The sequence below is a fragment of the Pavona decussata genome, unplaced genomic scaffold (assembly GCF_977016875.1).
Source record: "Pavona decussata unplaced genomic scaffold, jaPavDecu1.1 SCAFFOLD_76, whole genome shotgun sequence".
In the NCBI taxonomy this organism is placed as follows: domain Eukaryota; kingdom Metazoa; phylum Cnidaria; class Anthozoa; order Scleractinia; family Agariciidae; genus Pavona; species Pavona decussata.
In genome coordinates, this window is record NW_028145494.1 from 85,001 (window position 1) to 98,057 (window position 13,057).

The 13,057-nt window shown below is 41.0% G+C and overlaps 1 protein-coding gene across 1 annotated transcript in view; it reads left to right on the forward strand.

Annotated features, from left to right (window-relative positions):
- Positions 1-908: 908 nt before the first annotated feature.
- Positions 909-13,057, forward strand: part of LOC146476450 (uncharacterized) — a 118,180-nt gene continuing 106,031 nt past the window's right edge. The window contains exons 1-10 of the mRNA XM_085114310.1: positions 909-1,010; positions 1,583-1,609; positions 1,964-2,527; positions 4,214-4,282; positions 4,424-4,453; positions 4,757-5,380; positions 5,682-5,723; positions 6,242-6,871; positions 7,819-7,872; positions 8,308-8,880. Of these exons, the coding sequence (XP_084970436.1) occupies positions 1,606-1,609; positions 1,964-2,527; positions 4,214-4,282; positions 4,424-4,453; positions 4,757-5,380; positions 5,682-5,723; positions 6,242-6,871; positions 7,819-7,872; positions 8,308-8,880 (2,590 nt within the window). The 5' untranslated portion in view covers positions 909-1,010; positions 1,583-1,605. The remainder of the gene's footprint in view (positions 1,011-1,582; positions 1,610-1,963; positions 2,528-4,213; positions 4,283-4,423; positions 4,454-4,756; positions 5,381-5,681; positions 5,724-6,241; positions 6,872-7,818; positions 7,873-8,307; positions 8,881-13,057) is intronic.

Consider the following 13,057-nt stretch of genomic DNA (forward strand, 5'->3'; position numbering starts at 1 on the left):
GCGGAAAACGAGGCAGATAGAAAAGCACTGCTACATGAGGCTCCAGAAACGAAGGAAAATAAAACTAAAACCGAAGAAGATTTTAATGAAGAGGGTAGTGGCGTCATTTATAGTGAGGAGACTCCTTCTGATTCAGAAGTTCTTAACGTAAGCCCTCCGAGACCCAAGCTTGTGACACCGTTCAGAGGAAGATGTCCTGTTTGTCGTAAGTACTTCCTCGGTCATACCGTTCAGTAATTCCAAATAGAAATCCATGGCTTGGACTCACATATAATTAGTCAGTGTAGAGGGGGCTTATCATTGGAGAACATTATGGCTTTAATCATGCTTTGGCAAGATTTCCACACAGCCCGCCATACATAATTACGTATTCATTTTGTGACTCTCTGTTTACGCTTCAGGCTTGCCATTTTTTAATTTGGGTTGCAAAAATTTAGCCGACGCCAGCAAGGTTGCACAAAACTGAGTTGTATTGAGACTGAGTGAGGCGTGAAAATATCAATTTTCGTGCAAATCAAACTTTCGTTTTATTGCGTTATTTTAAATTCGTGAATATTTTTTTACAAATTTGTCGCAAAAATAGAAAATCACCTGCTTAGAGGGAGGAAATTTCAAAAGTTTAATTTTGCAAAAATTTATTGGCAAAAAATATTAGGCCTACAGTCAACGTAGCTTGTATTTGACCAGCGGTACCTACAGTAGCTACCTGCCAATGTCACGCCAGGTGTCACGGCTGTTTCCCGCTCGTCAGCAGCGAAGCAACAAATCTCGATTTGGCAACGTTGAATTGCCGTTCTTCTGAAAAGTGAAAATGCGAAGGCTATACTTTACTTAAAATGAAGGAGAATGGACCTCTCTCAACAAGACTTAGACTTCAAGTAACGTTAACAAAAAGGAAAGTTTTGCAAGAAAAGTTGTTGATCGACTGATCGGGCACCATGCACGTGTTTGCATCGATATGATCGTTTTAACAAGCTGAACAAGCTGAAGTTGTTGTTTTCTGCTGGCAAGTAAGTCGTTAGTTTAGTGACATAAACGTTAAATCTGGGCAGCAAAAGGGAAGTGAAACGTTTAGCAAGATGTTACTGATATTGTATGTTTCAAACGCTTCGGCGCCGCCGCTCCGGTAAGAGTGGACGGCCGCATGAATTTTTGTAGACTTAAAATAATATGTGCAATAATAGACACTCACCTTCGTTGTTTATCGGAAGATAAAATTGCTGAAGTTGTTTTAATCATCACTCTCTGTGCCGTGATTTATTGCTCGATCGCGAACTTCATGCATGTGAGCTGATATTATTTTTCTCTCCGATCGATGAAGCACACGTTGTAAATGTGACACGGTGACAGCAGTGAGCGTGACAGGTTCCGGTAACACAATATTCACGGGTTTCCGATTCAGCTTTTTTTCTTTCACAGAAAATCTTGGTGATAACTGTAAAAGTGAAAAAAAAAAAAAAAAAAAAACCTAATTGCAAAACAGGGCTTGGCCATTTTTGCCACAGCTCTTTTTGTCAACAAATATTTTTGTTATGTTGCGTTATTAACTCTAACATTTTCTTTCTTTCGTTTTGTCCTTCAGCAACGTTAAAGCCAACAAAACCAATGAGTAAGTAAACGTTCCAGCTTATTTTATTATGATTTTTTGTCATTATATACGTGAAAATCTGACAGCCTAATACTGAGTAAACAGAAGTGTGAGATGTTATGTTCAGTGAATTGGAGGGAGAGCACTGTCTTCTTGGCGAAGATAGGGTCAATTAATGGCGAGATAGGGCGAGTTTTTTGAAGTACGTGTGATAATGAATAAAAGCAGATAGTCCGGCGATAAGTCAGTTGGTGTCTTAACTGCACTGGTATCAGCCGCACGGATCCAGAAACCCCCAGACAACATGGTTAATCGTTTTAAATCTCTGGTGCTAAACGGTGACTCTTCTCTTTGTTCTTATTTTATTTCCTACAGCTTGCCAAACAGCGATAGATCTCGCATTTTTGGTCGATGGCTCTGCCAGCGTTGAGAGATACGGCGTCGGGAATTTCCGTCGATTGATCGACTTCGTTCGTGACGTGGTTCTCGGCTTTCGGATCTCGCGTTCAAACACCCGCGTAGGGACAATAGTGTTTGGTACAAAGCCCTATCTGTTGTTTGGCTTTAACAGTTATACAAACACCGGCGCTTTATTTAACAGGCTCAACAAGGGGGTCCAGTACCCAAAATCAGGGAGTCGTATTGGAAGGGCCTTGTTAATGGCCCAAAATCAACTGTTCCGTAAGAACCCTCGCCGTACAAGGACCACCAAGGTCGTGGTAATAATTACCGACGGAAGCTCGATGGATAACGTTGCAGCTCCCTCAACTGCTTTAAAGGCCCGTGGTGTAAGGATTTACTGTGTGGGTGTGGGACGATACATCAATGGTCGCCAGTTGGACATCATGGCTTCTCCGCCTCGAAAGAACCACATTTTTACCGCGGACTGGACTCATCTTGGCGTTGTAGTAAATGACCTCAGGAATGCAATTTGTTTAGGTAATGCTGACTTGACTGATGATTTCTAATCTGCGTAGTCTAAACAATTATGTCATTTGAAGAATTTCAAATCCGTCGTTAATATTTTCGTTCCAAAATCTCTGAGTGATAATCAATCAATTTGCGATATAATTAGCAATGATGACGTTTCGTCGTTCAACCCTATGATGACCTTGGGGGGAGGGGGGGGGGTATAATCTTCCAGCGTTGACATTAAACGTTTGGTACAAAGCCCTACCCCGTTGACATTAAACGTTTTGAATACTTTTAATATATAAGCAGGCGTCACCAAACGTCGTGACTTAAGGTTTCTCGTGATTTTGAATTATCAGGTGGATTTAACGTCGAATATGACTTTCTGGAAGTAGTATTCATATTTTAGATCATTTCACTGTTCTTCTGCAAGCTAGTTTTAATCACTCTTTGGTCAATTTAATGTTTCCTGTTAAAGTGTATATGACACGAAATCTTTTATGAGCTTATTAGGAAGAGCTTTCAAAATGATGAAGAATGGCAGTTATTTTATTGCGATAGCATTCTTGGTTGCCGAGTTATTCAAGATTTAGGCTTATGCAAATTAGACAACTTGTGACGTCACAAGACTGACACAAAATGAATGGAAATCACAAAAAATGGAATATCTCTTAAGCCTTTTTCTGTTTAGAACTGAAACTTTGTAGAGTTGTTATACTCATCACAAAGTTTCATGATATGATCCACTATGACATTTCCATGGCAGCACAATGGGCTCCAGGCCCTGACCATCCAAAGGATAAAATCAGAGTTTCCCTTCCCAAGAAGCGCTTTTTGCTCTTGATGTTTATTCAGTGGGTGTGAGGGAATATGGACATTACGCAGCACAAGTATAGGAAATTCTGTTTGACTGTGGAGCAATATATAAGGCATTTGTCATTTTGGGAAGGTAGAGGTTTGGTAACGAGTACGTTGCTATGGTGACATCATAGCCACTATCACAATGTGTAGTTCTGTCAGCACATCAACCCTGCAAAATTTCAACCCTGTAGATGTAGTATTTGTGTAGATATTCCAAATTTGTGATTTCCCTTCATTTTGTGTCAGTCTTGTGACGTCACAAGTTGTCTAATTTGCATAAGCGTAAATCTTGAATAACTCGGCAACCAAGAATGCTATCGCAATAAAATAAATGCCATTCTTCATCATTTTGAAAGCTCTTCCTAATAAGCTAATAAAAGATTTCGTGTCATATACACTTCAAATGTTTAACGTTTTATGAGAATCAGCTGGAAATTCCATTTGCCAGATCCAAGATGGCTGCTGTTTGTAAATCATAGCGTAATTCCAATTGAGTGTCGAAAATAATTTCGGGTTTGCTTTGGTTTTGCATTACTGCGCTCTGCGATTGGTTAACAAAACTCGCGCCACTTTCTCAACCAATGGGAATCCAAACAAAACCAATCGTGTTTTGGCCACACGCGTTTCCCCGCGCTTGACGCCGGTTACATGTATTTGCTTCGAATTCTGATTGGCTCGTTGTGTTGTTTACATCTGTTGCGATTGGCCAGCACAATTACATTGGTTTTGGTTTTACGACAGTCAATTTGAAACCGCTCCATAGCAGCTGAATGACATAAATAAATTAAAAATGCTGAACATTGGAAATCTGTTTGTAGCTTACCAAGCTATGTTCTCAAATTTCGTTTACAGGAACTGGAGGGAATCTAGTGCCAGCCACTCGTCGTATCTGTCTCTGTCCGATTACGGGACCAATAACAAGTATGCACTGCACATTTACTAATTTACTGGGTCTTGATGTTGTAGTTTTTTTCGAGTCATTTAATATGTAAAAAATATTATGTAAGTAAAAACATTTATGTAATATAGCTAAAAGAATTGTGTGTTTCCCTTAACTTTCAGAGCCAACAAAGAGGCCAACCATAAGACCCCGTAAGTATTCCAGTAACAGTTAAAAATGACGCTCAGTTGGGATCGTGTTTGATGTCTGATAACAAAATACTAATTCAAAAAAACGTCCTTCAAACTTTGAGAGAACAGTTCGTTATTATGTCGCCTGAATGCTCTTATCTAGGTGTTTTCTCTTGCATTTTACGAGAACACGTTTAACTTTTGATAACCAACCTTGTCGGTTATTTTTATTTCGGTTTCTGTTGTTGCTGAAAGACCTCTAATCTCATTCACAAGTCAATAATCTTCGAAAAAGATTAATTTCGTTTCATTCCTCCATGATAGGCTTCCCTCGTATCGTAGCGTTGTACCCACTCAGCAGGAGAACAAGAGGAAAGGACATCAGCGCGGCCCAAAACCCCCAAGGGGAACTGCACGGCGTCTATCCGGCACCGGGACCCGACGTACTTCCAGATGGATCCTACTACTTCTCTGGTCGTAAAACCAGTTACATTAAATTCCCTAACAACGGAAAACTTGATTCGTACTACTCAATTACCCTCCTAGCTTGGGTTTACCCGCAGGGGTCGGGACCAATCTTCCATTTCGCTCCTGGTGGAGTTCGTTTCTGGGTTGTTAGGCCCAATACTCTGTTCGTGCGCTTTGTTCGGCGCACAGGGAGACCAACTCGGCAGCTCATTAGTCGTCGGTTGATGCCAAAGCAATGGAATTACGTTGGAGCATCTTATGATGAAAAGACTGGAATAGCAACCCTTTGGAGAAATTCAAGACCTATAAAGTCCGTATATGTCGGTCGGATTCGTCTGGCCACCAACCGGCCTGTCAGAATGGGTGCGTTGCCACGCGACTTAAGGTACTTCCGTGGAAGGATCTCTTGTATGCAGGTCTATAGTGTACCTTTGTCTGGACCCGAAATAAAGAATGCTGAGAAAGTCTGCTTCAGAGCTCGTAAGTTTCATCATCATCATCATCATCATCATCATCATCATCATCATCATCATCATCATCATAAATTTAATATATAAGACAGAAGGGGAATCCTTTTGTTATCACGGAAGGAGCTACAAATGTTTCAGTACATACTTTGCTGTACCTCCCTCGACTGTTTAGATTTTCTTTCTGTGCTTAGTCTTGCTGTTTCATCTCATTCTATTTCGTCTCTGCAATTTTAACACACCCTTATCTAACATTTTTAGCATTCTAGTGCAGATGTCTCACATTTCAAATGTTGTACCATTTGTTTTGTTAGGTCCAACGACGAGACCTACAAGACGACCAACGAAACCCCAGCGTAAGTACCAGCCAACACATGAAGAGAAGAAATGATAAACGTTAAGCTCTGTTAAATATTAATTGTATGAGATATAGATATTATAGTTGGTGTGAAATTACCATGGGGAGCAGGGATGGCGCAGAGGTGAGAGCACTCGCCTCCCACCAATGTGGCCCAGGTTCGTTTCCCGGACTCGGCGTCATATGTGAGTTGAGTTTGTTGTTGGTTCTCGTCTTGCTCCGAGAGGTTTTTCTCCGGGTATTCCTGTTTCCCCTCTCATCAAGAACCACCATTTCCAAACTCCAATTCGATTCTGTCGGAAGGCGTCCCCATACTGTAAAGCACATTGACTGATCATCTGGTCATGGAATTATGCGCTATACAAATCTAGTCATTTATTAAAGGCTACAAAAATGTATCGGAATCTTCGATCCTAAGCTACGGGTCTTAAACTTCACTACGATCCTCACTACAATGAAAGAGATCCATAGTGTTAGCAAAATTTGAATTATGGAATCAACTTTCCTTTTCTTCAGGTTTTCCAGATGCTGTAGCTTTCTACCCTCTGACCATAAAGTACCGTGGCTACGATGTCGGTCCCAACAGGAACCCGCGGAGTAAATTAAACAACGTCAGGCCAGCACCAGGACCTGATGGCAGACTTGGTGGCTCATATAGCTTCCTTGGAAGGCCGGACAGTTTCATCGAGTTTCCAAACACAGGGAAGCTGGATACTCAGAACTCAATAACACTCCTGGCATGGGTTAACCCCATGGGGGGTGCAGGCCCAATCTTCAACTACAATCCCAGGGGTTTCGGAGTCCATTTTTGGGTGACACGCGCCGGAAGATTGTTTGTGCGCTTCGTGAGGCGTTCGCGCGCTTCTACTCAGCCGCTGATTAGTCGACGACTCGGACGCCGTTCGTGGAGTTTTGTGGGTGCAACTTATGATCAAAGAACGGGAATTGCAAAGCTATATGTCAACGAGAAACCAGTCGTTACTAAAGTTATTGGACGCATACGCTTGTCTACGAATTATCCTGCCAGGATGGGGGCTAAAATTGGAGATCGCCGTTACTTCCGTGGCTGGATCACGTGTATGCAGGTTTATGACGTGGCGCTTTCGAGGCGGCTTATCAGGATCGCAAAACGACTTTGTTTTAAAGGTATTGAGCTACAGATGTTTTATCACCTAGTTTCTATCCACTGTTTTAAATGTTTCCTTTGCATATGTATTTTCAGTCATCAGTTGGCTGTGAACAGGTTTCCTGGGGGCTGGATTGATCGAAAGAAAAACACATGGCAAAACTGAGCGATCTAAACGAGAATACGGGAAGGGAACCTCCCTGTCGTTCGTCTTCTCTTGTTACAGGCGTGTTCACAAGCGAAGTAATGACTGATATTATGTTTCGCAAATGAATTAAGATCAGCTTCTTGAATAAACTAGAGCTACTGGGCGTGCGTGATGTGAAACTGCTAACTTTCACCCGTTATTATTGACATACCACTTGTGTTTCTAACCATAGTTAATAAAAGGCAATGGTTACGAAGGCTGACAAACTTCTTTGTAATATGTTTTTGTTCGCATTTTCGGCCTTGATCCCGCACAAACCACAATAGATTTTAAAAGTCTTGGAGCAAGTGACCAATAGAAACGTTCCTGTTAAGATATTCAACTGTAGTATGAACATTAAACCAAAGGATTGTGGACGGTCGCGTCCCTTCCAACATAAATTGCAGCACCATTGTTTTCAGGAAAAGGTTTCATAAACCAGTCCCTCAATTAACTATGTTCGAACTTTCCTAATGTGATACCCAGGTCACTGTTCTTTCCCGAAGAGTGAGAAGGTCAACCCGCAACCAATTATTACTGATTTGTTCGTAACATGTTTTACGTTTTTCCATTGTTTAGAGTGATTACTTTGATTTTTGTCATTCCTACACTCGATATAACACCGCTGTTAAATATGAATGAATCGGTAGCTGCAGGACAATCCCCATTGTACTGTAAATCCCATACCGCCCTTGATAACGTGACATCAAGCTGCCCATGACAACTTTTCGTTTGATTAAATGATCTCTTAACTAATAATTTTATATTGCTTTTCACCAGCGTACCCCACTCCTGCGACACCTACTCCAACACCAACACTGGCGCCAGGGAAAAGTAAGTGAATCTTCCTACGTTTGCGTTATTTTGTTTGTTTGTTTTTGTTGTCGTTGGCTCTTTTTATCTATATTACTCCCTCCAAGACAGTAAAAGTTCGACACATGATTGGTTTTATAGTTAAAAAAAAACTTGTAGGTTAATACGTAGAGTCAATATCCTCTTAGCGATCACCTCCCGAGAGCAGGAATTTTGTCGATTTAAGTTAAATCGACAAAAGCCAAATGCAGTCAATGATTTGGTTAAATTAAGGCCCTCGCCAGAGTTTCTATTTTTAATTTAATCATAGTAAGCGTCGCAACCATCTCATATTGAAATTACACGATATAGGGGTTTCTTTGTGGGGCAGCAATAGATCAGAGAAAGCATTACAGAATGTTGACTGTCCTTCCTAGCACTATTCGCAAGGCAAACTACTGTTTTCTCTGTTTTCAGTCTGCAGAGCTCGCATCGATCTTGGCCTCCTCGTTGATGGCACCAATAGTCGCTACAGATTCAACCGAATTCTGAAAGTTGTTAACCAACTTATCAGATACTTCGATGTCTCCAAAATCTACACTCGTGTTGGTCTTATCACATACTCAACCAGTCCTATACCGGCCTTCAACTTCAAGCACTTCACTCGCAAATACGACGTGTTAAGAGCAGTTAGGAAGGTTAGTTTCCCACGAGGGCGTTCCTATACTGGACGAGCATTGCGTTTTGCCAGTAGATACCTATATCCAGGAACCAGACGGACATATGCACGGTCCAAAGTACTTGTTGTCTTCACGGGTGGACGTTCGTATGATGACGCCAGGCGGCCAGCTGAGATGCTGAAGCGAGCTGGAGTGGAGATTTTCGCGTTTGGCATGGGTGGTTGGAGAAGCAAGAGATATTTGTACTCCATGGCGTATGACCGATACCATGTGTTTAACGCGGCCTCAAGAGTGGGTCAAAGAACAGTTGTGGGGAGGTTGGTGGCTAAAATATGTGCAGCCACTCCATTAGGAAAACCTACTCCAACCAGTAAGTTTGGCAGAGGCGTTTTTCTTTTTGTTGTCGGTCGGTTGCATGAGTGCTATTGAGTAGTATGTCTGCCACATTAAAGAAATGTTTTCTATTTATTTATTTATTTATTTATTTATTTATTTATTTACATTATTTGTACAGAAATTCCAGTTCAGCATAGCTGGTTTAAATGGCGATCTGTATAAAATAATAAGACTAAATAATAAAATATAGAAATGAAAGCAAAAAATCATTCAAAGAGTTCATGAAGGTGAGAAATTAACTGTTATGAGTACGAGAAAATACACATCCACAAGCTTCAACTTCAAGAGCTTTATTGCAGTACTTTTACTCCCCACGTGATCCTTAAGATCACATTACAATACCTTGCACAGGACAACCAACTTATCATAACATTCCCCTTCTTAAGCTATTTAGCTGTCATAATGAGATCATGCTGATACAAGTGAAAACTGGAAAAAGAAGTTAACAACTCAACTGTAAATGAATCTACAATACAACTATATTACATAACATAATCCTTATGCCAAACTGGAACAGATCTAACCCGAGTAGAGCGACGCGGAGCCGAGGAGGCATCAGTATCGGGTGGGTATGGTTCCAGGTTAGCATCTGATTCTCTAGTTACACTTGGAGAGTTTACACTGGACTCCATAGTTACAGGCTGTGACTCATCAATGAAATCATCATTTACTATAGTAACAAGTGGTTCCTGAGTAAGATGAATATGACGCCTATTTCTTCGATACTCTCTACCTGTTTCATCAGTAACTATAAACGATCTGGGTGTCTCAAGTTTTTCTGTAACTACAGCACGTGACAAATGCTTGTCACTTGGCTTCTTGAACCTTACACTATCCCCTTCCTTGAGTTGGGGCAATTGTTTGGAGCCTTGGCGATCATAGAATTCTTTATATTTAGCTTGTCGTTTTTCTAGTAATTCTGGAATGTCATGACAGACCTGTGGTACTAGGACTGAGGGGTGAACAGGAACTCTTGTTCGGATTTGCCTACTGAATAACATTTGGTTAGGCGAATAAGGAAAATTGCTTATTGGCGTGTTACGGTATTCCATTAGACCTTCATTCAAATTGCACTCCTTTCTCAGTAAATTTTTAACAATGTGAACCGCCTTCTCTGCAAGACCGTTTGCCTGACTATATGTGGGACTGGTTGTTATAATGTTAATGCCATATTGCATAGCATATTTCCTCATTTCTCTGGAGTTGTAGGGCATGTTATCCGCAATAAGAGTTTGTGGATAACCATGTCTCGAAAAAATTTCATTCAGGCACCGGATGATATCACTGCTGGTTTTGCCATTGACCCTAATGGTCTCAATATACTTTGAATAATAATCAATGACCACAAGGTAGTTTTGATTTTTGTGTTCTAATACATCTGATGCAACGATTTGCCAGGGTAATACTGGGATCTCTCGAGTTTGCATGGGTTCTTTGGTCTGCTTACTTTGATATTTCAAACATTTTTCACAACAAGATATCATGTCTTCAATATGCTTATTCATGCTAGGCCAGAATACCGTTGTTCGCGCATTAGCTTTGGTTTTCTCAATGCCGCAGTGACTTATGTGCAATTTCTTGAGTATATCTTGTCTCCATGCAAATGGAATGATAAGCCTGTTGTCCTTGAGAAGGATGCCATCTGTGACATGAATGTCATTCCTGACATTCCAGAAGGGCTTTAGAGAAGGAGGTACATCACGTTTGTGTTGGGGCCAACCTTCCATGGCATACCTGTTTAACATTTGCATAGTAGGATCATTGTGATTAAGTTCTCGTAATTCCATCAATTTCACATCCGAAATTGGGAGATCGAGAATTACACTATGAATAAAATGCTCCATGTCATGATGCATATTATCATCAGTGGGAACATTCGATTGATCAAATGCTCTTGACAGGGTATCTGCAATATAAAGAAACTTCCCTGGAACATATCTCACTTTAAGATTATACTTTTGCAAACGAAGTCTCATTCTTTGCAAGCGAGGGGGAACCTTGAAAAGAGGCTTTTTGAAAATACTTTCTAGCGGCTTATGATCAGAGAGTACTTCAATTTCTGCCCCATATGTATACATGTTAAATCTCTCACACCCATAAACGATTGCCAATAGCTCTTTCTCAATTTGGGCGTAATTGATTTCTGAACTTGACATGGCACGTGAGGCATATGCTACTGGTTGATTCTGTTGCAATAAACATGCTCCTAGGCCGTTTTTACTGGCATCAACTTGGAGTGTAGTAGGTAAACTTGTGTCATAAAATCGCAGGACTGGAGCACTACTCAGGACCGACTTGAGTTTAGTAAGAGCTGTATCGTGCTCTGGAAACCACGCCCATGGCACATCAGACTTAAGTAAGGATCGCAATGGCGCAGTTAATTCAGACATGTTAGGAATATACTTGGCAAGATAGTTGATCATGCCCAATAACCTTTGCAGATCTTGCTTGCATGATGGGGTGGGCATGTTGTAAATAGCAGAAATTTTGTCTGGGTCGGGTGAAAATCCCAGTTCACTAACAACTTCACCCATGTACTTGACTTTGTTTACTCGAAATTGGATTTTGTCTCGGTTAAATTTAATATTTCGTTCTCGTGCCCTTGTCAACACCTTGCGTAAAATCAAGTCATGTTCTTGTTCATCTCTACCTCCAATGATGATATCATCGAAAATTGGTAATGCACCCGAAATATCACCAAAATGTTTTTCAACCATTTTCTGGGCCACTTCACTTGCGCATGAAATACCGAATGGCATTCTCTTAAATCGATATCGGCCAAAAGGGGAATTGAATACACAGAGAAATGAGGATTCTTCTGAAAGTTTTTGGTGCCAGTAACAATTTGACATGTCAACAACTGAGAAAACTTTGCAACCATTCAGAGTACTTGAAATTGTTTCAAAACTTGGCGGTTTGAAATCCTCCTTTTCAATGGCTTCATTCAAATCGGGTGGGTCTAAACACAATCTTAGAGTTTTGTTTGCTTTTTCAACGATTACTAAATTGCTAACCCAGGTAACTGGACATTCTACTTTGGCAATAATACCTTTTCTTTCAAGATCATTGAGGGTTCCTTCGAGTTTATCTATCAGTCTTAATGGTACATTCCGTTGTGGTTGAATAGTAGCGTGACTATTAGGCTTCAATTTAATGTTATACTCTCCCTCAACACATCCTAAACCTTTGAAAACGTCCTGAAATTCATCCAAAAGGGTGAATTTTTCCTGAACTTCATCAACACTGAGACCTATTTGTTCTACTTTGTTATTCAAGGTGATAAGCTCTAGGTCTAAACATGATTCTAAACCAAGGAGGGGTCGGACATTATCTCGGAGTACATAAAACTCCAAGGGTGTTGAAACCTTAGCCTCCTTTACCTTCGTGTCAAGAAGGCATTTGCCCACAGTATCTAGTTGGTTCCCTCCAAACGACTTAAGTAGCATGTTTGTTGGGTGTACCTGAGCATTCAACTCATTAGCCAGACCTAAGGAAATTACATTACATTCTGCACCTGTGTCAAGTTTAAAACTTACGGGAATGTCATTAACAAGTAGATCTGACTGAATGTTCCTTCTAGTACTACCTTGAATTTCCTCGATGTACAGACCCTCCAGCAGTTCATTGTTTCCCTTCTCCTCTACTTCCACGTGACGAACTCTTCTTTCTTCCGTGCCATTCTTCGATTTGAAGCAGCACCGAGCATAGTGATTTCTTCCATTGCAGTTGTGACACGTGGCTCCATAGGCCGGACAATTTCCCCTGTCATGAGACGCTGCACAGAATTTGCATTTCATTATTCTACGCGAGTCTTCGTTTTTAGATTTTGTTGTGTCCGCCGGTGGCTCTGTCTTCCTTACAGCGTCGATGTTACCCGTCTGAGTGGCTGGTGAGATGAAGATTTTCGAGTGTTCCTGAGATTGTTCCGTAATTCTGCATAATTTCATGGCTTTCTCGAGTGTCAAATCCGTCTCGCGTAGCAGCCGCTCTCGTAGTTTGGGATCATTTATGCCCACCACAATCTGATCTCGTATCAGAGAATCCTTAATCGCCCCTAAATCGCAGTATTCAGCTTTTCTTCTGAGATCTGTAACAAATATGTCAAACGAGCGATCTTCTTGAATGGTCATTCTGAAGACGTATCGTTCGTA